The sequence below is a fragment of the Pseudorca crassidens genome, chromosome 3 (genome assembly GCF_039906515.1).
Source record: "Pseudorca crassidens isolate mPseCra1 chromosome 3, mPseCra1.hap1, whole genome shotgun sequence".
NCBI classification, from domain to species: Eukaryota; Metazoa; Chordata; class Mammalia; order Artiodactyla; family Delphinidae; genus Pseudorca; species Pseudorca crassidens.
The window spans coordinates 36481435-36506862 of NC_090298.1; the positions used below are offsets into that span (position 1 = coordinate 36481435).

Genomic DNA, 25428 nt, shown 5'->3' on the forward strand with positions numbered 1-25428 from the left:
CTTGTTTTTAGGCTTCTTCTTTAAGTAGATCTTTAAGGATTTCTCTTATCTGCTAAAACATGCTGTTGACTAATCATATTTCCTACATATTACATTTAGAAATATCTCAAGGCATCCAATTTGTAACAGTCAAGTTTTTGCCACCTGGCTTTCTCTCTGGTTCCTTATACAAATAATTAATTAGGCAGAGAAAATTTTTATCTAGTTCCAGGAATAGAACTCACATATAAAGCTTGACTGGTTAAGCTTGGGTCAGAATCCCTTTATGTTCATGAACAGAGCTATCTGTAGCCTCTCTAGTGATAACAGAGATAGAGGGATTGTATCCGTGTGTTGCTCTGTGCACCTCGGGGCTGGCAGAATCAGAGACTTATTAGATCAGTGGGTCAAATGTTCAGCAGTTTTTTGCCACATCCAATCTATTACATAACCAATTATCTCTTTTTTTTCATATGTGTACATATATGTATAAAAAGCCTTTTGTCCTTATCTGTAACATTTTTATAGTTTAAGACTCAATATTTTGGACTTCCCTGGTGGTGCAATTGCTAAGAATCCTCCTGCCAATGCAGGGGACACAGGTTCGAGCCCTGGTCCGGGAAGATCCCACATGCCGTGGAGCAACTAAGCCCGTGTGCTACAACTACTGAGCCTGTGCTCTAGAGCCCATGAGCCACAACTACTGAGCCCACATGACACAACTACTGAAGCCCGCGTGCCTAGAGCCCGTGCTCCACAACAAGAGAAGCCACCGCAATGAGAAGCCCGCGCATCGCAACGGAGAGTAGCCTCTGCTCACCGCAACTAGAGAAAGCCCGCGTGCAGCAAACAAGACCAAACGCAACCATAAATAAATAAAGAAAGAAAGAAAGAAAAAAAGAAGTAGACTATCATAAAGAATAGGAATGTGTTAAAAAAAAAAAGACTCAATATTTTAACCCCATCTATGATTTTGTTATTCCAGAAGAGCCTTTGGTGTGTATCAGTTAGGGTGCCTTTGGCTGCCAGAAGCAGAAATTCCAACACAGTCTGCCTTAAACAAGAAAGGAGATTTGCTGGGTTGCGTAGGTGAAGGAAGCCAGTTATAGCTGGGTAGGTGTGCGTCGGGGCCCTGCTGTACCGCTTTGTCCTCTTTTAGCTCCGCCCTCCCTGAGTTGGTTTCATGGTCAGGAGCAGAGGCAGGCCTCCACTGTGCGCAGCACACATCCGGAGGGCAAGGCAAGCCGTTCTCATGGCTCCCTCTTGAAGAGCAAGGGAACTACTTTTTCACAATCCCTTAGCACACTTTCCCTCATTCTTATTGGCCTTGACTGGGTTACATCCCCACTTCTGAACCAATCCATGTAGGCAGGGCAATGAGATGCCCCTCAGCTTACACCTGGATTTCTGAACTGGTCTTCAGTAGGTGCTGAGATTACCCTTAAGCCAGCGAGGCCTGCCTCTGGAGTAGTTTCAGGTCATTTCTCCTGAAGCTCATGGACTGTGTGGAGAAAATGGAAATCAAAGTAGTGACAAGAGGATGCTGGATAAACACTAGCGCTCAGTATAAAATTATATGCTTAGAATGACATTTCTTACTGTATAAATACTAAAGTTCAGAACATTTTTACATGCTCTGTTTTGCATGTAGTCAATATATAGTATTGTGTTACATTAAAAATTATCCTTTATTTATAGTACTTGTTCATGAGAAATCTATTTTCATTTGGAGACATATACTCTATAATTTATATTATTAATCTCTTTATTACTATACTGTTAAATATACCATGTTCTTGTTAAAGCAGAAAGTTTTTCTTTTTCTTTGTTTTTATAAATTCATTTATTTATTTTTGGCTGCGTTGGGTCTTCGTTGCTGCTTGCGGGCTTTCTCTAGTTGCGGCGAGCGGGGGCTGCTCTGCGTTGCAGTGCGCAGGCTTCTCATTGCGGTGGCTTCTCTTGCTGTGGAGCACGGGCTCTAAGTGTACAAGCTTCAGTAGTTGTGGCTCGCGGGCTCTAGAGCACAGGCTCAGTAGTTGTAGCGCATAGGCTTGGTTGCTCCGCGGCACGTGGGATCTTCCCGGACCGGGGCTCGAACCCGTGTTCCCTGAATTGGCAAGCAGATTCTTAGCAACTGCACCACCAGGGAAGCCCAGAAAGTTTTTCTTGAGCCTGCTTAATTTGACGGCTTACAGGCCAGGAAGTTAGGAATTTCCCCATCTGATTAAATGCCATTGAATAATTCCGGTAAATAATGCTAAATGCTCTTGGGAATTATTATAAAATTTTGTGGTAAGCCTTTTTCATCTTGGTGTCTTGTTGTTCTTAATATTTTTAGTGGTTTCCTATTAATTTTTCCTTCTTTCTTTTTTTTTTTGTGATTAAAGTTGTTTGTGAGGGCATGATTCTTTTTCCAGTAAGATAGAATCTGAGAATTTATTGATTTCAGATGATCACGTTAGGCCTGATTTATTCAGAGAGGTATAATATATTGCAAAACTTTCCAGTAAATCTTTAGCTGTTGAGATTCAGTTTAAGCCAAATCTCTCTTTTTTTAATTTACTGTTGTAGAGAGGCCAGTGGTATATTCTTTTGCTGCATAGTGAAAAGTTGTTAAAGCTATTTTTAGAAAGAAGTAATTTTTTTCTAGAAATCTTTGAATTTACTACTTTAAAAACTGCATCTTAGTATTTGTTTAATGAGAAAACCCATGAGTATGAAAAGATCCTATGAATTCAGTCACATTTCAGAATAACTTTGTGTGAATCACAGCCATACATACATACGTCTAGAAACAGTGCACATGTGTGAGGCGTTTTTTTCTGTCTATTGGCAGTTCTGGGTGCACACAGAGATTCAAGGATGCCTTACACTAATCTGTGACACCTCTACCCACCCTAAATAATGGCCATCCAATTGGGAAACTATAATTAAAACTTTTAGATGAGTGCTATAAGTATCTTAGCTATTCTCCTAATAAATCTTTGAATGCAACTAATCTTTGAATGCAACCTCTTTCAATCCTAAACTATTAGACCTTAGAGCTGTAAGTAAAGCTTTCCTTCCCCATCTAGCCTGCACGTGGTAGGCACTAAGTTATTGCTTGAGTCAATGAATGGATGAATCCTTGAATGATGACTGTGAGTGCATGTTGTCCTACCATTGTCTTGGCAAAAGTATGGAAATAAACTCCCAACTGGGAGGGAACTGAGTAATCTTACCGGGAATTTAATGTCCATGAACCATAAGGAACCAAGAAATATTTCATGAAGTTGAACATCTTTCACCCACAGTTTGTATTGTGCCAGGAAAAATATTAAAAAATTTTTTTTCTCCTTGTTAATTTTTTCAATCAGTGATTTTTGGGGGAGGGTGGTTTGAAGAGATGTAACAGTCTTGGTCTTTTTGTGTATCTCATCTTTTGCAGATAAATGATAAAATTAACAGAAATGAGCAGTCAAAAGGGGAAAGCCCAATTGTGCCTCTAAAAAAATACCTCTTATCTGCCTTCTTTTATTAACTCTTCTGCCTTCTACAGTCCTGTCTTGAAACACCTGATATGCTCATTGGATCTTTTATCCTTGTGTCTAGGATCTGCACAGGGCTGTCACTGGGGTAATTATGGGACATCTCTATATGGGACATCTCTAATTAAACATTGGATATATTCTTTTCTATGTTACATATTATAAAAAAATCTGTGCACATCTTCCTGTCTATTATCCATCCTTAGTTATGTTTCTGTCTGCCTGTATAAGTGTTTGAAAGGCTGTCCTAACTGTATAGCTTCCTTTGCTGTAGCAGGGAGGGCAGAGGATTTTGAGTGCAGTGTTTTCAATTGGTAAGTTAACAGACTGGTTTAGGGCATTTCTAAGTTATTTTAATTCTTCTAGTGCAACTCTTTAATCTCTGTCCTCAGCTTAAACGGGGAAACTTTAAAACTTTATGCTTTATCTGTTTATAAAAATAGTATGACTTGTTGGAAATGCAGAAAGTACAAAGTAGAAAATAAAGATCATTTGTGATCCTTCTACTCACTGAAAAATACTCTTAACATTTTACCATTTTCTTTCAGCCTTTTTTCCATGCATTTTTATCATGTTAGATGAAGATAAAATATCTTTCTTACTTTCTCCACTTAATATTATTATATCATAAGTTTTATCCCTTAACATAATAAGTCAATAAGAACTCTTTGCAAATATATTTTAATGGTTTGTGGAATTTTCTTGTTTGAATGTGCTGTATTTAATGTAACTGTTCTCGCAAAGTTAGCCTTTTCATTTATTTCCAGTTTTTGTCAATTAAAAATAATGTTCTAACATTTTTTTTCTGCTTATTCTTGTATCTGTACTTTCATTGATTTCCCCAGGATTAATCAAACCTTAGAAGTAGAATTACTGGATGAATGAATATCAATATTTTTGGCCTGTTGATACACCCTTGATCTACTATGCTTTGTTGAAAGATTATACAGTTCATAATCTCATTAGTAGATTTTCCAGCTAATTGTTTCATTTCAGAAGTATTTGCATTTTGTTGACTCTTTCAGTTTGAGGGCAAAAATGTATCTCACTCTTTGTACTCACATTTCTTTTAGTCTTACTGAGGGTGAACTTTCTTCATTTGGTTGTTACCATTCTCTTTGAATTGGCCATTTGTATTTGCTGTTTATTTATCAATTAGGATCTTAGTGTTTTGGTTTTATTTAAATTTCTGTGAGATTTTTATTGTATTAATTTTTTGTCATGTTTATTTTTTTTGAGGATAGTAATACATACCTTTTTCATATTTAAGCCTTTTGACATTTTCCTTTGTAATTTTTCCCATTGCTGTAAATTTAGGAAGTACTTTTCAATCCAAAGACAGGAGAGATATTCACCAAGTGTTTCCTTTTTTTCTTTTCTTTATGGGTTGATTTTTTTCTTTTACTTTTTTTCTTTTCTTTTCTTTTTTTTTGCGGTACGCGGGCCTCTCACCGCTGTGGCCTCTCCCGTTGCGGAGCACAGGCTCCGGACGCGCAGGCTCAGCGGCCATGGCTCACGGGCCCAGCTGCTCCGCGGCATGTGGGATCCTCCCGGACCGGGGCACGAACCCGTGTCCCCTGCATCGGCAGGCGGACTCTCAACCACTGCGCCACCACGAAAGCCCTTCTTTTATAATTAATTCTGACCTATAGAGTTCAGAGTTCAGTTTGAAGTAAGATATTAGGTTTGGGGAGTTTTTTCCCCCAAAACCTAGCTAATCATCTTATTCCTTTTGTTCCTTCCATTTTGTGATGCCGCACTTACCTTACATTACATTTTTATCATAGTAGGCCGTCAGGGTAGGATAGTACTTTGAAATTTCCTTCTCAGTCTTTCCCTCCCTTGACCTAATCTTTTGAGGATTTGCTCATTTGGAACTTTTTTGTGCTACTCTGCTCCTCTTTTGGCTCCCTTTCTTCCCTTCTTCTGTTTTTAATTTGCATTTCTGCACTTTTCAGAATTTTCAAAAAGTTAATCCACATGTGAGTTCTTAAAGGCAGCTGCACTGTTATATTCATCATTGTATTCCCTGTAGCCCTTATTGAATTTTTGAAAGTATAACATGAAAACAAGCTCTTCTAGAACACTTGGGAGATAAGAAAAAGCACAAAGAAGGAAATAAATTATTCTTAGTCTTACTACTCAAAGACGTCCTGATATTGTTAAACATTATACTCTATAGAATTTGCTAGGAACTATATAGTATATGTAATATTTTGTGTGTGTGTGTGTATGTATCTATACACACACACACACACACACATTCTTGAAACATTCATACATATGTATATGTAATTTTTTTTTTACTGAATGGGAACATCCTATACATACTGTTCTGTTGTGTGCTTTTACTTGTAATAATTCCATGTCTTTTAAACATTCATCTGTAATTTAAGTCTATTCTTTTAACTTACCTTCCAGTTATTTGTCTATGTACTAAGTAAAATACTGTTACGTGAAAGAAAATGCTATCCTTTCAAAAGCGGTTGAATTTCCGAGTGATGATATGGACGGAACACCTGTTACCTCTGTTATGACACACGTGTGTGTGTGTGTGTGTGTGTGTTGTGTCAGCCACTGCAAAATTGTTTTGTGAAGGTTGAATAAGTAAAATCAAAGAAGAGAAATAGGTGATGCATCAGATGTTTTCTAGGGAGCCTAAATGGTTTTGGCTACTTGACGTCTTATAAAGTGGGCAGCATTACAGATGCAGGGTCTGATCTGTAGCTATAGATATCTCAGAAGGAAGAAGGAATCCAGAATGTCTAGGGCGGGAGAAATTAGTTAGATGCCAAATCCAATTTGTGAGGTCGATGGTCGTAAAGTTGGTGTGGTTAGAATTCAAAGGGGTTGCGCCTGGATCCAACTTGGTTGTAGCCAGAAGAGTAGCTTAAGGCACGTCGACCTAAGACTGGAGGGTCCAAGTAAGGTGGGAGGAAAGGCTGTGGCAAACGAGAGTCTGGTTAATAACGAAGGGGCTCTGGACAAGGGCTGGGGGTGGGTGGTGACGACAGTAAATACCTGCAAAGTACAGGTTAGCCGTTTAAAGTCGCCACTTTATGTAGATGCAGCCACGTCATCCAGAGCTTTACATCACTGCAGTGCTGGTCAGCATGACCTTTAGTTTGGGACGAGTCCTCAGATGCTGTTGTTTGCATCCCCAAATTCTCATGCTCGAGTAATGTTTAAGTATTCAAGATACCTTTAGTGGACTACAGTGGGGGAGGGTAGAGGAAAGGAATACGTAATTCCAGAGAATTTTGAGAAGGCGAAACTACCAGGACCAAAGGGTGTGTTGTCTTTGGGAAAAGATCTCCTCATTCTTGCTCTTTTTCATGGAGACTCAGAAGAGAGAACCAGAGCTTCTCTAACAAACCATTGTGGCTGGAGCAGAAGGTCCAGTGGGGCAGTAGTGAGGAGAAATGCTAAGAGGAGTGCTTCAGCCCGGGGAGAAAGGCCTTGGGTAATAGGAGGCTTAGGAGTTGGGCTTGATCTTGGAAGTATAAGGTTCGCATTGAGAAAGGAGGTACACCCACACGTATCTTTACAACTTTGTCTTTCACACGTACTACAAAAAAAAGGTTATTTTTCTTTTTTGAATCGCATATATTCCAGTCAAGTAGATTGAAAAGCAGATTATTATCATGCAAATTTTACTTTGAGTTGATTTCCATTTATAAAACTGACAGTGCTTTTACTAAAATTCTGTAGACACAGAGTTGAAAACTTTCGAAAGAAGGAAAAAAAAGATCATTAAGCTATTAATTCTCTGCTTTCCTGTGGCCAGTCTCGCAAGTTTATTTCCTTTCTCTTTTGGCTTAGATATTTACACTGTTTTATGAAACTTGAACGAGGTATTATACCCACAGTGTGGACCCCTGTTGAACATATTAATTTATGTTAGCTTGAAAAATCCTTATGTTTGGTGCTTTATCCTCTATGAAAGAATGAGTAAACGATTTATTATAAGATGTGAAATATCTCATGAGGGGCAGGCTCCATGAGAACAGGGATCTTTTCTGTTTATCTACCAGTACACTCCCAGCACCAGGCATGGAGCTCGACTCACCAGAGGTGCAGAATACATAGTTGTTGAGTGGGAATAAAAATGTATGAGTGGTTCCTAAGATTGTTTGGAGTTGTGGTATCCTACTGTTTCCATTTCATGGTACTTCCCTGTCTCTCCTCGAAGTTATCCTGTGTTAAATTAAGGTAGATTAATATAGCATGTGGGAAAATCTGGTGCCATTGGTTAAGATGATTGGAAATACTCTATTTTGTCATTCATAGATTACTGTTGAATGTTCCCTTGACATTTGTGATCTTTATGAATCGTCCAATTTGGGTGCACATAGTTTCCTTACTAGCTTATTTATTATGCATTTTTAAAGAAACAGGCAAAATGTTGATCTCTTCATGAGTGGTACAGGCTGTAAACCAGTTGGGAAGAGCAGTGCTAGCTGAAATTTCCATGCTTTGCAAATGACAAGGCTTGCTCTCTGGCTAAGCGGCTCCCTCCCACCCACTGGCTTTGCAGCTCACACTCATCCTATTTCTTCCTCAGGAGACTGACCAGTCTCACCTGTGTTATGAACTTTAGGGGGTCTCTTTGAAAGAGTTATATATTCAGATGTTAAATTCCTGGGTACCCAGAGACTACTGTAATAATTAGAATATAAAGTTTTAAGAAATTACCATGTAATTTGTACTCTTTTCTTTGGTTTTATTAGGTAAAAAAGCTCCCGTTTTGTTTAGTAAAGAAATGATCGAGTCCATGAAGGAAGGTTCAGTTGTTGTGGATTTAGCTGCTGAGGCTGGCGGAAACTTTGAAACCACCAAGCCAGGAGAACTTTATGTTCATAAGGTACAGCACAAAGCTTCCTCTATCTATGAACCTGTTCCTATATCTTTATTGATTTGTGAGAGGGTGTTTATTGCTTTAAATATTTAGAGAAACTGAGGCCTGAAATTTTCTAAACTTAAAAACAGTCACATTTAAAGCTCCTTTTTTTTTTGTGGTGCGCGGGCCTCTCACTGTTGTGGCCTCTCCCGTTGCGGAGCACAGGCTCCGGACGCGCAGGCTCAGTGGCCATGGCTCACGGGCCCAGCCGCTCCGCGGCATGTGGGATCTTCCCGGACCGGGGCACGAACCCGTGTCCCCTGCATCGGCAGGCAGACTCTCAGCCACTGCGCCACCAGGGAAGCCCTAAAGCTCCTTTTGAAATATGTATTTGTGAGTGTGTGTGTATATTTATAAAGATTTGTAATTTCAGAACTTAGCCTTGACTGAGAACTGTCCTAGAAAGAATATGGGCATTTAGTAACAGACCTTTCTGACTGTATTTTTGTCTGTTTAGGGGATTACTCACATAGGCTACACAGACCTTCCCAGCCGAATGGCCACTCAGGCCAGCACCCTGTATTCCAACAACATCACCAAACTCCTGAAGGCCATCAGCTCTGACAAAGACAATTTTTATTTTGAAGTGAAAGATGACTTTGACTTTGGTACAATGGGTCACGTCATTAGAGGAACTGTAGTGATGAAGGTAAGTGAAGAGATCTGTTTCTCCTGTGTTTTCATTATATATTTGTTTTAGGATTTTTGTTTACAGAACGATCCTATTTTGGAATTGGGATATATTCTAATAAAGTATCGATGTGTTGGGTTTATGCCAATAAAAATTGTTTAAAAATGTAGAACAGTTTAAAGAAAAATATTGCAAGATTTATATACATGTGTGACTCACCTAAAATATGCATTGCTTTTGATACACAGAAACAAAAAAACACAAAAAACCCAGAATTGAATAAAGTAAAAATTAAATATTCCCCCTCCCCCGCCTATCTGCTTTTACGTTTGTTCTGTATTCTTCCTTATATGTTCTGTGCACGTACTAATTGTACATCTATGTGTGTATGCATGACACAGACATTATTTATATACATGTGTGATATATATTTATATAAAGTGATATTATAAATTACGTGAATTTCTATATTTATTTAAAATTACTTTTCAAAGAAGAGTTTTTCCCCAACACTGGATTGACTGAATGCTGGATTGACTTTAAAAAGTACTATTTTTCTGATTTCTGTTAGGATGGCGAAGTGATCTTCCCTGCTCCCACACCGAAAAATATTCCTCAAGGTGCCCCAGTAAAACAGAGGACAGTGGCTGAGCTGGAGGCTGAAAAAGCAGCTACTGTCACGCCCTTCAGGAAGACGATGACATCAGCTTCTGCATATACAGCAGGTGAGGGTCCCATCTATGAAGATTTAGTCCAGATTCTTTGAATTTTGTGAGTTATGTATTAATTGTCAAAATTAGTAAATGAAATGCTGTTGTCCTTTGTTGGATTCCATCAGGACTTGGGCCTGTTAGAAGCAATTTTCACATACATGTCATCTGTCCCACCTCTGTGGACGTGGAGACTGCATTGTGTACCCTCAGAGATGCAGGCACTGGGATAAATGCTGGATTGAATGTGTGAAATAATACATAGGCTGTTAATACTTTTATAGAAAACATTTAAAATATCGTTAATATTTTTATATATATCAAATATAATGAGTATTGATGTATGACAGATTGTGTTGGTGTTAAGTGCATGTAAATGTGGTTATTGGTTTATTTTTTGTGGTTTATAAAACATCACTTGTGATTATCTGCACCTCTGGGTAAGACTGGGGAACCAAATATTTGCTCTGAAGAATAAACAGTAAGTTATTCACCTAGTAAAAAAAAAATTCAATTAAAAAATTTTTATCTCTTTCTTTACAATTTAACATAGATTCTTTGTTTTCTAATTCACCTTCATGAAGGCAGTAAAGAATTATTGTAAAATAATGATAAATATTCATTCTGGCTATGAACTGTTAGAGTCTGAAATATGGATATTTGATTTTAAATTGGTTTCTGTCTCATAGAATGAAGTAAAAATGTTTAGATTTGCTTAGAGCCAAAATAAAAACAAAACAAAAGCAAACTATAAAGAATAAGGACCAGTACAAAGCACACAGAATTCTTGTAGCCTCAGCATTCTCCAAATTCCCATGTGAGTCCAGATGTTTTAAAGCTAAATATGTAACTCTCCTTGAATAAAGAGCAAGTCTCAGCAAAATGACTGAAAAAGCCTTTAGTTGCGAACATTGTGAATAGATGGAGCAGTGTCCCTATTTGCTCTTACTTGTTAAAAAAAAAGAAACCATTTTACTGTTTTGTGCATGGAGAGTATTGTCAGCAGGGTTGTAAATTTCCATTTCTCTTTACAATTCATAAGGAAATGTAGTGAGGCATGAGTGATGATTTATTTTTCTAGGTTTCTCTTATGTTTATTGAGTCAAGGTTTATTGCATTTTAATAGATATGACATTGGCATATTCCAGTGAATAAAAGGATGGCCTTATATTTATTTTCTGTACCCTAAAACTTCCTCCTTTATAATAAAACCAAGCGTTTTTCTTGTGTATTTGTTAGGAATCTATTTGACTAGCATTCTTCAAAGAATGTGATTTGCTTTTTTTCCCTTTTCTTTTTTTCTCTGTTTTTCTTTTCTTTTTCCTCTGTTATACAAACTAAATGTAGCACATTTGACATTACTGAATGTATTATAGAAAAGACTTTAGTTTATTAAATAGTTAATAAGAAAACCTGGGGCTTCCCTGGTGGTGCGGTGGTTAAGAATCCACCTGCCACTGCAGGGGACACAGGTTCGATCCGTGTCCCGGAAGATCCCACATGCTGCGGAGCAGCTAAACCCATGCACTACAACTACTGAGCCAGCTCTCTAGAGCCTACAAGCCACAACTACTGAGCCCATGTAGCACAACTACTGAAGCCCACGTGCCTAGAGCCTGTGCTCCGCAACAAGAGAAGCCACTGCAATGAGAAGCCCACGCACCGCAACAAAGAGTAGGCCCTGTTCACCGCAACTAGAGAAAGCCCTCACGCAGCAACGAAGACACAACGCAGCCAAAAATAAATAAATAAAATAAATAAGTTTATTAAAAAACAAAAGAAAAGAAAACCTTCAGATGTGGGATTTCTATCTTAGATGCCCAACACAATTGACCGCAGGTTATGGTAATTTAGTGCTTCTGAACTAATGTGGGCATTTAATGAGTGCTAGGCATTGTGCTAAAACACTTCACGTGCCTTAGCTCGTTTATTCCTTATAAGTACTCAGTAAAGTGGGCATATTATTATTTTCTTTTTCCAGATGACGACAGAGAGGGTTAATAATTTTACAGATGAGGGTACTGGAGCACAGAGAGGTTAAGTAACTTGCCTGAGATCACACAGCTGACAAGCAGTAGAGCCAGGATTTGAACCAGGCAGTCTGGCTTAAGAAAACATGTCCTTAAATATAACCCTATACAGCCCTTCTCTGATGTTTAACTGAAACACAAAACAATATTCTGTCTAACTCTCCCTCCAGATGGTTAACAGGCCATCCATTGGAACACTGGAAATCTTGTATGTGGGTAGGAAAATAAAAATTAAAACTACAGAGACTTCCCTGGTGGTCCAGTGGTTAAGACTGCGTGCTTCCACTCCGGGGGGCACTGGTTCAGTCCCTGGTTGGGGAACTAAGATCTCACATGCTGTGTGGGGCAGTGAAAAAACTTAAAAAAAAATTTAAAACTACAGTCTTATTGACTGATGTAAAGTAAAATGAATGTCAACTGCTAATGTTCCAGCTATGCCACTTATAAAGAAATAGTTTATATCAAGGGATAAAAGTACCTTATTCAAAAAAGTTAAATTCCAGCTTTCTGGTCACCCATTATCATTTGGTTTTCACTGACCACTAGGTAACCCTTTCCTCTGTTGCAGAACAGCCATCCACATGTTTGCTATTAGGAAAGGCGATAATTAAAGATGTATGTTGAGAGCTGACTGTTTGTATTCTGCACATTCTTAATTTAATTCGTATTTTTTTTTTTTTCCTTTTCTTTGTAAAATCCTGTTTGCTGACTTAGTGTTGGGGCTGGAGCTGACTACCCTGGCCAGCAGTCCAGTCCAGATTCAGGAGCAATTGCAAAACTTCTGTCCCGGGTGGGTGGAAGCCATATGTTTTGGGGAGGTGCTGGAGTGAATGAAATCCTTCCTACTCTCTTAAAATCCTTCTTCCTCAGCCAAATCTGAGAGTGACATGAACTTGGCCTCACAGAAGTCTGTCTTATAAAGGTTGTGTGTTGCCCAAGTAGAAAATGCTTTGGTAGATCCTTTATAGGCCTATAATTCTGGAATAAAAACACTTGTATAAACACATGTGGCACTGTCAGTGAAAGTTAAAATGGGGAAGAGGACAAGTTATACAGAGGAAAATGTGCAAATTGTTATTAAGGTGACTCAAATTTTACTAGATGTTTAAAATTTATTTTATTTTGGGGAGTGGTGGTCAGGAAGTTGAATTTTGTTCGCAATACCTTTAACTCCCTTTCACCACCCTTCTTCCCAGTCATGGAACATCTCAAAAAATCTCATTATTGGCAAGGGTGTGGAATTTTAAAGCATTGACTGTCCCACATGTTTGTTTGTGTGTGGGTGTGTGTGTGCTTTTAATCCTCCCGAGATAATTGGATGTGAACTCACACGCTTTCCTCTCTTTCTCTAGGTCTCACTGGGATACTGGGTTTGGGCATTGCGGCTCCCAATTTAGCCTTTTCCCAGATGGTGACCACTTTTGGCTTGGCTGGCATTGTGGGCTACCACACTGTCTGGGGAGTGACCCCCGCTCTCCACTCACCACTGATGTCTGTGACTAATGCAATCTCAGGTTTGTTCGCCTCTTGTTTTCCCTCAATTTAGGTTTTCAAGGGCTTATTCAACTCTAGGAGTGCTTTCCATGAGGTTTATAAAGTCTGTGTTTTCCAAATTGTAGGGCTTGGCATCTTGGTGGTTGTGGTGACTCGGGCTCCCGGAGGGTGCAGAGGTGGGGTTGGAAGTGAGAGGCCGATGGAGTGTGTCATACCTTTGGGCTGCTCCTGTTGCAAGCAGTGCAGAGCTACTGTTCCTTCTTTCAGTTATGATTTCCTTTAAAGAAGGGATTCCTCTGATAAAATTTGGAAACAGTGTTTCACAGCGGCAGCATGGTCCATGCAGGGTCCACACAGCTACGTGGACAGATGTGGGAGCTGCTGTGGCTTGGAAACCATGGCCCCAGTGGGCATCTCTTGCACAGGCATGGCTTTCAGGATCTCCACCGGGAACAGGTCCAATTCCAAGAAGTACTATGCTCAGGAAAGCCCAAAGCTATGGGCTTTCACCATCATATATTTATTGTTCATGCATAGTATTTTCCAGTTGTGTAACCACCAGAGGTCCCTTTGCACCATGAACAATGTTGTCTAGTAACATTATTGATTTATATCTTTATCAGGGGAACAGAGCTAGAAAGTAAAGGTTAAAATTCTTATGCAAAAGGAGAAAATGTTTTGGTAACTCTTTGCCCACAAGAGTACTTCAGTGAGAATGTGTGTGAGAACTTTCTCCTTTATGATGCGTGTGCTTGTGAGGTCTTTCAGCGATAACATTTGATTTGGCAGCACGACTATTAGCTACTGTTTAATATATCCATGCTTTCTTCCCAGGGTTGACCGCAGTTGGTGGGTTGGTGCTGATGGGAGGACATTTGTATCCTTCCACAACTTCTCAGGGCCTTGCTGCTCTTGCTACATTCATATCCTCAGTCAACATTGCAGGTATGAGGACAGTGAAAGAACCCAGAGTGCGATTTTTAGTGGAGACACGAGAAGCAAATATAAATCAATATAAAACAAACATTCTGATTTTTAAGAATTTAATCATGCCTTTAAAAAATGTTTCACTCAGATGATAAATGCTCTGTGTGAAGGAAAATTAGTTATTTTGCCCATTGGTAAGTTTTAGAAACTATTTGATAAGAGAACACCCCTCCCCCTGAATGCCCCAGAGGTTAACTACAATGCCTACAGGTTAACTGGAAAGTTATTTAATGCATAGTTTTGAATTAAGCTGACTTAGAGCTATCACCATAACATCTTTAAATGGGTATAATTTTCGATAAAACTTTAGCCTTTTGCCTTATCCTGGCCTATGTTCCTGAAAACTGAAAGCCTAGCACATCACTTGTATATGAAACTCATTCGATGATATTTTGTAGCTATAAATTCTTTAACGTGTCCAAACAGACCTGGTGCCAGCTGATACGGTAGTTTTTCTTTTATCGCTTATTATAGGGTTTAACAAACAGAATAACCTATTAGAAGAAAAACCCTGGCCTTTGATCTTCTGCATTCCCGAGCTGTTTGAATGGCTGTTTATTGTTAGTCATGCAGAAATGGTTGGTTTTATACTCTGAGAGCAAATTTTCTTCCTAAATGTATTAAGGGTTCCTCCCTTCAATGTAACTGGCTTGAATAATAGAATAACTTCTAATTTCGAGGTTCTGAAATGTTACTTAAAATGATATTTATTCCTAGATGATAAAGATGTGCTTAAAATAGAAAACTTGTAGCCCTTTAAAAATTATGTTGCTCAATGAGATACCTCTTTCTGTTTTATATTTACTTTGATAAGGTGGCTTTCTGGTGACTCAGAGAATGCTGGACATGTTCAAACGTCCCACCGACCCCCCAGAACACAATTACCTGTATCTGCTCCCTGCCGGTACCTTTGTTGGAGGATACTTAGCTGCCCTCTCCAGTGGTTATAACATTGAACAAGTAAGAGTCTCTTTTGAAAGCTTTTACTTTTGTACTGTGTCTTCATCCCAAGTAGACCTAACATTATCATTACCAAAATTCAAATTCTATCAAGCAAATATGACAGTAACTTTTGAAACATCTTGGTCAAATAGAGCATTCTCATCCTCTAAGAATCAGGACCTTGGATTCTAGAGACAGATTTGCCTGCCAAGTCTGCAAGGATGGGTTTACCTGTTTGTCCCTAAGTTTTTCCACATGTAAAAAGAGGCAAGAAGTTTATTAGTACCCTTTTTATGTATCTGGCTGGATTGTTGTAGGGATACAATGAAATAATCAGTAAAAAATTTTTATTATTAGATATCATTAGTCCTTTTCCTACTTACTTTCTTCCCCTGTGGATCCAGGAGATGTTATGCCAGTGCATTTAAAAAAGCTAATTGAAAAATGCATGCTGTGTAGAGAAACAGAAATAATCAAGTTGAACTTTGAAAGTTCCATGTCTAAATATAATTTATAATAGAGACTCAACTTTGTTCCAAACTCAGTCATACCTTTCTTTTCAATGACTATTTCAGCCTCTCTGACAGCTGAAAAATCATGTCTCCTTTGGTTTCTGCTGTTTCTAACATGTACTATTTGTTGAATGAACACAATCTTTTTTGAGAAGAGTTAGAACAGTGAGTCAGGGAGACGTATGTCTGCATCCCAGATTTGCTATTTACTGATCGTTTGCCCTTAGAAAAATTATGTGGCCTCTTTAAGCACTGGTTTTCTCTTTTATAAAATGAGGATGAAGAGTCTTTCCTCCTGTGACTCTCATGAGACTGAGTTACAGCATAAGTAAAGTATACAGCACGGTCTCTGGCACTTACAACCTCAGGGGATGGCTCACTTATAGCATTAGGTCAGGTCTAGATCCCATAATAACTCCATTTAAATTTAGGTACTTTTATATGCATTTGTATGCTATCAAGTCCAGAAGAAGCCAATGTACATAAATGGTATAATTGCAAGTACAATTTAAAGTATTTAATATGGTAATATCCTTAATGGATAGGAAAATATATTGAAATATTTTAAAAGAGAGCTCTATTGGTCCTTCTATTGTCTGAATTTAAAATTGTCCTTAGAGAATCATGTTTCCTCAAGAGGAGTTCTCCTTAAGCTAGTAGACTGAAGGTTTTGATAATCTCTCTCTTTCTCTTCCCTTTCCTTTGAAAAGATTGTGTACCTGGGCTCTGGCCTGTGCTGTGTTGGTGCCCTGGCCGGGCTTTCCACCCAGGGAACTGCGCGTCTTGGCAATGCATTGGGCATGATTGGGGTGGCTGGAGGCCTGGCAGCCACCCTTGGAGGCCTAAAACCGTGCCCAGAACTGTTAGCTCAGATGTCTGGAGCAATGGCTTTGGGCGGTACCATTGGTAAGCATTTGTGGGTTTCTGCCTTTATGTAAGTCCATGCCCTTTGAACACCTGACGGCAGTTAGGCTCAGAGATTTAAGAATACTTTTTTAGGAGTAAGAACTTTTTAATTGCACTTCAGTTTCTGAATATACATATTTCTGTTTGAGGCCCATATTGATGAAGGAATTAAATTGCCTTAATGGAAGTTGCTTCAGTAAATATTCTTTTGGCAAAAAGTCATCACAGTTGGTGTAATTCTCATTCAGAAGTAAACATTTTAAAACACTGAGTAATATCAACTGTGTCAAAAGAGTGGGCTGAGAAATGCCTTGTGCTCAGTTCTTGTTTTCCTTTATTGACTCTGTCCAGTTAGCTGATAATTGAACAGGGAATTGGAATACTTATATGTGTACTATCTATAGGCTCATCTTTTATTCTGCTGGGTATAAATAACAGCAGAAGATTCTGCTTCAGAGACCTGTTAAAAACGTGAAAAACACGTGCCAGCAGAAAAAACACTCTTTTAGTCTTATTCGGTGGTGTGCTGGGGTTGGTTGGTAAATTTTCAAGAATCTTTCGAGCTGGTTATTAAACATAGCTATTATCAAAAATTAAATTATATAAACTTAAAATTAAATAAATTAGAAACAAAGGTAATAATCCTAAACACTCATGACTTTCTAATGAATTCACTAGCTTTTATTATCTCTGCTTTTGAGATTATCCATGTGTCTTGTGTCTGTGTGGTAGAAATACTATGTAATGATGGGGCTTCTGTACATCTCTTCCTGAACCATATTTAATGACATCATGTTGGTAGCTTGAGAGCAGCCATGGCAGTTGTATTTACACCATGGAAATCAACAAATTCTGTGAATCTGTGTTTCATTTATTGTTTTGTTCATTGTCCATACCTAGGAAGGTGATGGAGAAAATTTAATAATGCAAGCTTAAACTTAAAAGTGTGTTTTGTCATTACACTGTGAATTGCACAAAAAAATTGAGCAAATATTCTTCCAGTACTTGGAAACTATTATCAGATTCAGCAAAATTGCCACTCACATGGTTGACAGTGAGTGAAGTTCTTATATACATCTCGTTGTTTCACTCTCGTCTTACTTGTTAGAGTAAACAAAAATCTCAACCAACATTCGTGTGGGAACCACACTCATTCATCAGTTGCAAACACTAGGTTGGCTACATATACCAGAATTTGGTAACATTCTGTGAGTCAATTGGTTATATGAAACTTACAGTAAAGAGTATTGTATATATTTTTATTGTTTAAAAATTGTGTGCTGCATACATTTTTATGAGTAAAAACTCATGTATGTATTTACACACGCATGTTTTTATTCTGAGGGGCTGGTGGTTAAATACTTACCAAGCACAGCATTAGCTTTACATCTCCTTTTATACTTACCTGGGAAAGCTGTGCATCCTTTCTTGACAGTCCCTGGAAAAGCACTTGAAGCAAAATGCTTGTGCTGTAGGTTCATGGCAGGACAACCTTTAGGCATGACCTTTGCAAATGTTGTGAGCCCCAGTCCTTCTATTCCCCCTACCTGTAGCCAGGCAACTCCTTCAGAGTCTCCTGAGTTGGTTGTTTACTACTCAGATATTTGCATTTCATTACCTTTGGACTTGGCTCCCATCCACTCACCTGAAAACCTAGACCTTCTTCATATTCCAGCTGTTCCTTGTGTGCTCAGGGGCAAATGTTGGCTGATAGGGAGGAGAGCCTGGGTTATTCATGCAGTGGGGGGTTTTTAAGGGGTTTAGTTGGAGCTTTAAGTAATCTGAAGAAGCGTTAGTCCGGGAGAGTGTTCAAAGGTTGTAAGGAACGTTGATGCTGTGTGTTTGGGTTCTTTGGAGTTGGGCATTGGTGAGGTGTGTTGAAAGAGCCTGCTATTTGAAAGGGTATTTAAGCCAGTGTTCTTGCCGGAATAGTCCCTGTAAGAGAATATTTTGCCAGGAAGCAGATAAATACTTATTAATGACAATGATGAATAACCTTAAGAGGCCTTTTTTTAAATTGAGGTATAATTGACATATAATATTATACTAGTTTTAGATGTACATAATAATTTTGAGATTTATATATATAGATTGCAAAGTGATCACCACAATAAGTCTAGTTAACATTCGTCACCGTACATAGTTAAAATTTTTTTTCTTGTGATGAGAACTTTTTTTTTTTTTTTTTGCGGTACGCGGGCCTCTCACTGCTGTGGCCTCTCCCGTTGCGGAGCACAGGCTCCAGACGTGCAGGCTCAGCGGCCATGGCTCACGGGCCCAGCCGCTCCGTGGCATGTGGGATCTTCCCGGACTGGGGCACGAACCCGCGTCCCCTGCATCGGCAGGCGGACTCTCAACCACTGCGCCACCAGGGAAGCCCGTGATGAGAACTTTTAAGATCTACTCTCTTAGCAACTTTCAAATATGCAGTACAGCTTTATTAACTATAGTCACCATGCTGTACATTCCATCTCCAGGACTATTTATTTTATTACTGGAAGTTTGTACCTTCTGACCCCCTTCACCCATTTTGCCCACCCCCCATCCCACCTCCCGCCTCTGGCAACCACCAATCTGTTCTCTGTATCTATGAGCTTGGTTTTTTGTTTGTTTGTTTGTTTGTTTCAGATTCCACATAAAAGTGAGATCCTATGGTATTTGTCTTTCTCTGTCTGACTTACTTCACTTAGCATAATGCCCTCAAGGTCCATCCATGTCAAGATTTCCGATTTTTTATGGCTGAGTAATATTCAAGTGTGGTCTTTATTGGGTTGTTTCTCAAAGGTCTGTCAAGTTTTAATTTCTCTTTGACTTTCACTTTCCAACAGGACTGACAATTGCGAAACGCATCCAGATTTCTGACTTACCTCAGTTAGTTGCTGCTTTCCACAGTTTAGTGGGCTTGGCAGCTGTGCTTACGTGCATAGCTGAGTACATTGTAGAATATCCACATTTCGCTACGGATGCAGCAGCTAATCTTACCAAGACCGTGGCCTACCTCGGTACTTACATCGGTGGTGTCACGTTTAGTGGGTCTCTTGTTGCCTATGGAAAATTGCAGGGTAAGTGATTCAGTATAACACAGAGGTAAATATCTATTATTTAGGGTGTTTAGGGGTCCATTTCAATTTCAGAAAATAGCTTAGTAGTGGAACCTGTTAGGTGAAGAGTATTTGTATGACACTATGAAAGTTTTTTTTCCTCCATAAACATGGCTTCCCTTTATTGATCCTTACAGATCTCACAAAGCTTTGAAGCCATGTTGTCTGCAGACAGCTAGTGAAGGAAACTAATGCACAGAAATTCACATAGAGGGACTAGTTGACCTTTGATAATGTGTATGAACAAAATAACGTCTTTATAATCCTTGGTTAGAGATGCTGGTGTAACATTCACAGAAATGATTCATACATTTTCCAGAATAGAGAGAGGCTTATTGAATAAATTTGTGTGATTAGTATACAGTACTTACTTTTAAAACAAATACACATTTTAGGGGGCTAGCCTGGCAGCTTTTGCTACCGCTAAAGCCAATCATGAAAATAGAAGTGGAGGGGAAAACCTCACATAGCTGCTTTCAGTGTTTTCATGAAAAAGCAAGTCTCTAGAGAAACTAGTTTGTCATTTAAAAACCTGGTCTTGTCTCTCAGTAATCAAGTCATTAGAATTAAGTGGGGAACTTCCATGAAACTTAAAAATCACAAAAGAACTTAAAGCCTACGATATTGTCTCACGCTTTGTCTTTATTATTTTATTTTTTTATGGAGCTTATATTCTTGGGGAGGAGACAATCAAAAGGAAGATAAACCAAAAAATAAATAAAACAGCAGTGGCAACTTTTACAAAAGAAACAAAAAGGGGCTAAGAAAAGGAGAAGATGTACCATAAGTAAGATGTTAGTACATGCTTTGTCTTTAGAACCAACTAGCAAACAAGGACCCTTCTCCCTTGGGCTCAGTTGATACAATCAGAAAGGCTAATGTTCTAGGACTCTGTTTTGACATTTTCAATAAATAAAACCACACTTAACTTCTGTATTGGTCATACGGGGGGAAAAAAAAATCACTTTTCATGATTCCATGACAAAGAGTAAGGAAATTGTTGTGTGATCAAAGTAAAGGACAATTAAGTCAAGCCCTACTTTTCCTACTTCCATTAATATTTATGTGTAAGAACTCTAATTTACTTTTATGTTTCAGTAGCTGGTGATATAAAGTGATATTTTAAGTAGCATGTTTTTATCCTAATGTTAAATTTTGGTGGTTTAGGATTAAATGACACACACTTAAGAGTGTGTGCGTGTGAGGGAGTTTCTTGTGACACGTTCTAGGTTCTGATTCCCACATGCTTGGCCCTAGGTATCCTGAAATCCGCCCCTCTCCTGCTCCCTGGAAGGCACCTACTCAATGCTGGCCTGCTGGCTGCTAGCGTGGGTGGAATCATCCCGTTCATGATGGACCCCAGCTTCACCACTGGCATTACCTGTCTGGGCTCTGTGTCAGCTCTGTCTGCTGTCATGGTAAGAGGTCAGAGATGGAAAGCACATTCTTAGCGAGGAACTAAGTATTTTGTTAGGTTACAGTCTAATCTTATTTCTATCTCTTCAAGACCCCTGATGGAATAAAAATGTTTCAAAATGCTGTTATGTATTCATCTTTGGATAGTCTGGAAAATATAGAAGAGTGTAAGGAGAAAATTACTCTTTCTCTTCACTTACTAATTCCTGTCAAAGTTGTCACATGTGACATCTTTTTTGCTCTGGGGTCTTTTCACTGGATCAATGTGTTGGTGAATGGGAATTTAAAAAGCCAGGGGTTTCATTTCTGTTCATTAGGTGCGTGCTGTGTGACAAGCCCTATAAAATAAGTGTTGGAGAGTCCCTGCCCGTTAGTTGCTCTCACATTTGTTGGAAGCTCTGATACCAAACTAAATAATCATGTGAAATGAAATGCTTTTAATAAACCCTGTGTGTTCAGTGAGGGAGTTCAGTGAAACCTTTCAGGATAGGTTGGCCCCCCTCTTCCTCTCTAGTTACTGCTTTAGTATATGGATACCTACAGTATTCTTTAGGTGTCTGTATGTCACAGTTTAGCATTCTATTTATAGCAGTGTATAGAGCAGTGTATAGCTCTGTGCCATTCACTGATTACTTCATGTTTGTCTAGTATACTCTTAGTATATACTTTATAGACAAGGTTTATGTTTAAAAATTTTTAAATCATCTACAGTGCTTAGCACAAAGTTAGACATACAGTAATTGCTTAGTCACCGTAAACCCTATCCTCAGATTTTCAAGCTAGTAAGACTGGACTTATATTTTAGTTTTAGCTGCTTCACTTGGCACCAACAGGACCCTCCTCATCAGCTAAAGTCATAAACACTGTGACATTTACTCAGCGCTGTTACTTTTTTCCGAGTGTAGACCCCTCTCCAGTTTTTGCCTGCTCTTCATCACTCCCTTTTAGGGATTTAGGGATTGTTTTTGCACAGGGGTTGTGGTTCAGCGTTTGCACTTGTTATATCTGTAGGAGAGTTGGTCCGACAGGGGTCACTCGGTCATTACCAGGTGTGGAACTTACATGTAAATGTATTAATTGGAAAACCGGAATGATTAGGAGCCATGATGCTCAGTGTCAGAGGTTTCTTTTCATTGCATGAATTTTGAGTTCCACTCTGGTTTTTCTGCTAGGGTGTGACTTTGACGGCTGCCATTGGGGGTGCTGACATGCCCGTGGTCATCACTGTGCTGAACAGCTATTCAGGCTGGGCCCTGTGTGCAGAGGGCTTCCTGCTCAACAACAGTCTGCTGACCATCGTGGGTGCGCTCATCGGCTCCTCCGGTGCGATACTGTCCTACATCATGTGTGTGGTAAGGAAACAGCCAATGGAGGAAAAGGAAATGCTGTTCTGAAAATGAGGACCTGTTTGTCATTTCTTTTATTTGCAGTAAAAATGACTGTGTTGGTTCTTTTTCTCTCCAGCAGAAATATCAGAGTGTTTCGTTTGAATACATTTGCCATACTGCTTTTAAAGTACACAAGTGTAGATAATTTGGAAAATTAAATATAAAAATCTTCTAACCCCCTCCATCTGGTGATAAACACTTAAGATTTTATTTCCTTCTATTCTTTTTCTTTGTGTATTACATATCTGTGTGTTTACTTATCTGATCATATTGTACACTGTCTTACGTTGAATTTTTTTTTTTTCCCCCCGGTCCGCGGGCCTCTCACTGTTGTGGCCTCTCCCGTTGCGGAGCACAGGCTCCAGACGCGCAGGCTCAGCGGCCATGGCTCACGGGCCCAGCTGCTCCGCGGCATGTGGGATCTTCCCGGACTGGGGCACGAACCCGTGTCCCCTGCATCGGCAGGCGGACTCTCAACCACTGTGCCACCAGGGAAGCCCACGTTGAATTTTTTTAATCTTCCAAATTATAGTCTTACCACTTTCTTATCATTAAAAATGCTTTTTAAATATGATTTTAAGGGTCTTCATACTAATCTAGAATATGGATATTCAAGATTTATTTAATTTTCCCTAATGCTGTACTTTAAGGTTGTTTGATTTATCTTTCTCTTTGTACCTAAATACATTTTGGCACTTCTGATTTTTGTCTTAGGATGATTCCTAGAAGTGAAAGGGTGTGCTCGTTTTTTGGGCTCTGCCTACTTACTGCTGTGTGGTTTCCAGAAAGCTTGCTCCAATTTACACTCCCACTCGTCATCTGTGAGAGTGCCTATCTTGAAGTTTTGTGGTCAGCATGATTTAGAAAAAAAATTAACAAGACACATACTTCCTAGCTTCCTTTTTGTTTCTAATTCTCTTCTTAATGGCAAGAAGATATCCTGCAAATAATTAAAGTTTTGACTAAAAAACTTTTTCAAATTATAGCTATTATTCTCTAAATAATTGTTTTGAATGGCTGTGAAAGGACAAGCATGAAACTGGGTGAAGTTAGAATGTGACTTTATGCTGATTAATAACTCAGGCAGAAAAATAACTTCACCTTCATTCTTTTATTACAATTATAAAAATACCTTATTTTACAACTCAGAATTCCTCTTACGTCTTTAATTGAAAAATCTCATTGCAAATTGAATGCTGAAGTTATCTTTTCATAATAAAAAAATTAGTTTGCTTTGGCTATATTGTAAAAAACAAAAATTTGAAAGCCTAAGTTCAAAACAAGCTGAGAGGTTTTAAATTAAATTCCCCAAGTTCAAGGAGTTTGGACAGGTGTTTCCTACTGGAAAAGTGTCAGGATTTGGAGTTTTTATTTATTTAAAAATACATTTATTTATTTTTTAATTTATTTTTATTTATGGTTGCTTTGGGTCTTCATTGCTGCGCGCGGGCTTCTCGTTGTGGTGCGCGGGCTTCTCATTGCGGTAGCTTCTCGTTGCAGAGCACGGGCTCTAGGTGCATGGGCTTCAGTAGTTGTGGCTCGCGGGCTCTAGAGCGCAGGCTCAGCAGCTGTGGCGCAGGGGCTTAGTTGCTCCGCGGCATGTGGGATCTTCCTGGACCAGGGCTCGAACCCCTGTCCCCTGCATTGGCAGGTGGACTCTCAACCACAGCCCCACCAGGTAAGCCCGAGGATGTGGAGTTTTTAAAAACAAATGTTTATGAAGGAGAAAAATTTATTCAGTTGTATTAGAAATAGTTTTCTCTAAAAATGAACTTTTAACCCTTAGTTTGACTTTGCTTCATTTGGTGAATTTCAGTGACCAGCAGGGGGCAGCAGATTGTCATTAATACTTAACAGTTTGTCAAATACTGATTTTAAAATTAAATGGGAGTATTTGTATTTTTACAAGGCCAGTGGCATACTTATGGGGAGAGGAAGTCGGGGCTTGTATATTGTTCTTGGAGTGTCAGCATGGGTACCTTCTTATCTTTATCCTTTTTCTCTTAAATGGTTTTCTTTAGGTTCTTAAATTTATCAACAGTATTTCCCAAATTTCTGTCTGTGTCTTTTATTTCCTCTCCTTTCCCTTCTTTATTTAGTTTCTTTTATTGTTGATTATAGTAACTATAGTAACCTTTGCAGTAGCATTAACTAGAATAAGGTATAAAAGGCACTTGTTGAAAGTACTCTTTTCTACATGTGCTTTTGTAATTATACCATATTTCTCTTAATTTTTATCCATTCTTTCATATTTCTTGATCTGTTTTTTCTAGTTCTTCTGTTTCTTTTCTTTCTGTTTCCACTGCCTCAGGCATGCCATTCCACTGTCAGCATACCTCAGATATTTTTTATTCCTATATTGTATGTAAGGCTAACAAGGTCTCATAGCTGTCTGTGACCATAAGTATCACACTGGGTCAGATATGTTTTTTGTAATAGTAAATTGTAGTAATTTGGATTTGAAAGCAGTTGAAGCTTTAATTTTTAAAAAATATTACTCAGTTGCAAAAATAAAAGATGTTTAATGAAACATCTTTCATTAAGGAAATAGAAAAAGATAAATAAGGATATAAAATAATCTATAATGCCATTACCACTTAACTGTTAACACTTAATATCTAATTCTTTTCTTTTTTCATATGTATATATTTAAATACATTCTATGTTAACGTTTAATTTTCTAACCAATAAATTTTAGTGTCTACATGTTATTGTATCACAAACATATACCATAATTTATTTATCCAAGTCCATGATATTAGTTGTTCTTAACTTTTTTTTTCTGCAGTATTCTTCCTTGTGTCTTGTTTATTATTTTCTTAGGTCAAATTTCTGTAAGTACAATTACTTGATTAAACGGAATAAGATCTTTTTGTTGGGTGTAGATATTGATAAATTGATCTCC

The 25428-nt window shown here is 38.6% G+C and overlaps 1 protein-coding gene across 5 annotated transcripts in view; it reads left to right on the forward strand.

Annotated features, from left to right (window-relative positions):
* The window catches only part of NNT (nicotinamide nucleotide transhydrogenase), a 93659-nt gene that overhangs the window by 37464 nt on the left and 30767 nt on the right, over positions 1-25428 (forward strand). For all 5 annotated transcript variants that reach the window (XM_067730639.1, XM_067730637.1, XM_067730638.1 and 2 more), the window contains 10 exons: positions 8237-8370; positions 8864-9055; positions 9609-9762; positions 13130-13291; positions 14106-14216; positions 15073-15218; positions 16423-16618; positions 19447-19680; positions 20977-21137; positions 22308-22487. In XM_067730639.1, the coding sequence (XP_067586740.1) occupies positions 8237-8370; positions 8864-9055; positions 9609-9762; positions 13130-13291; positions 14106-14216; positions 15073-15218; positions 16423-16618; positions 19447-19680; positions 20977-21137; positions 22308-22487 (1670 nt within the window). The remainder of the gene's footprint in view (positions 1-8236; positions 8371-8863; positions 9056-9608; positions 9763-13129; positions 13292-14105; positions 14217-15072; positions 15219-16422; positions 16619-19446; positions 19681-20976; positions 21138-22307; positions 22488-25428) is intronic.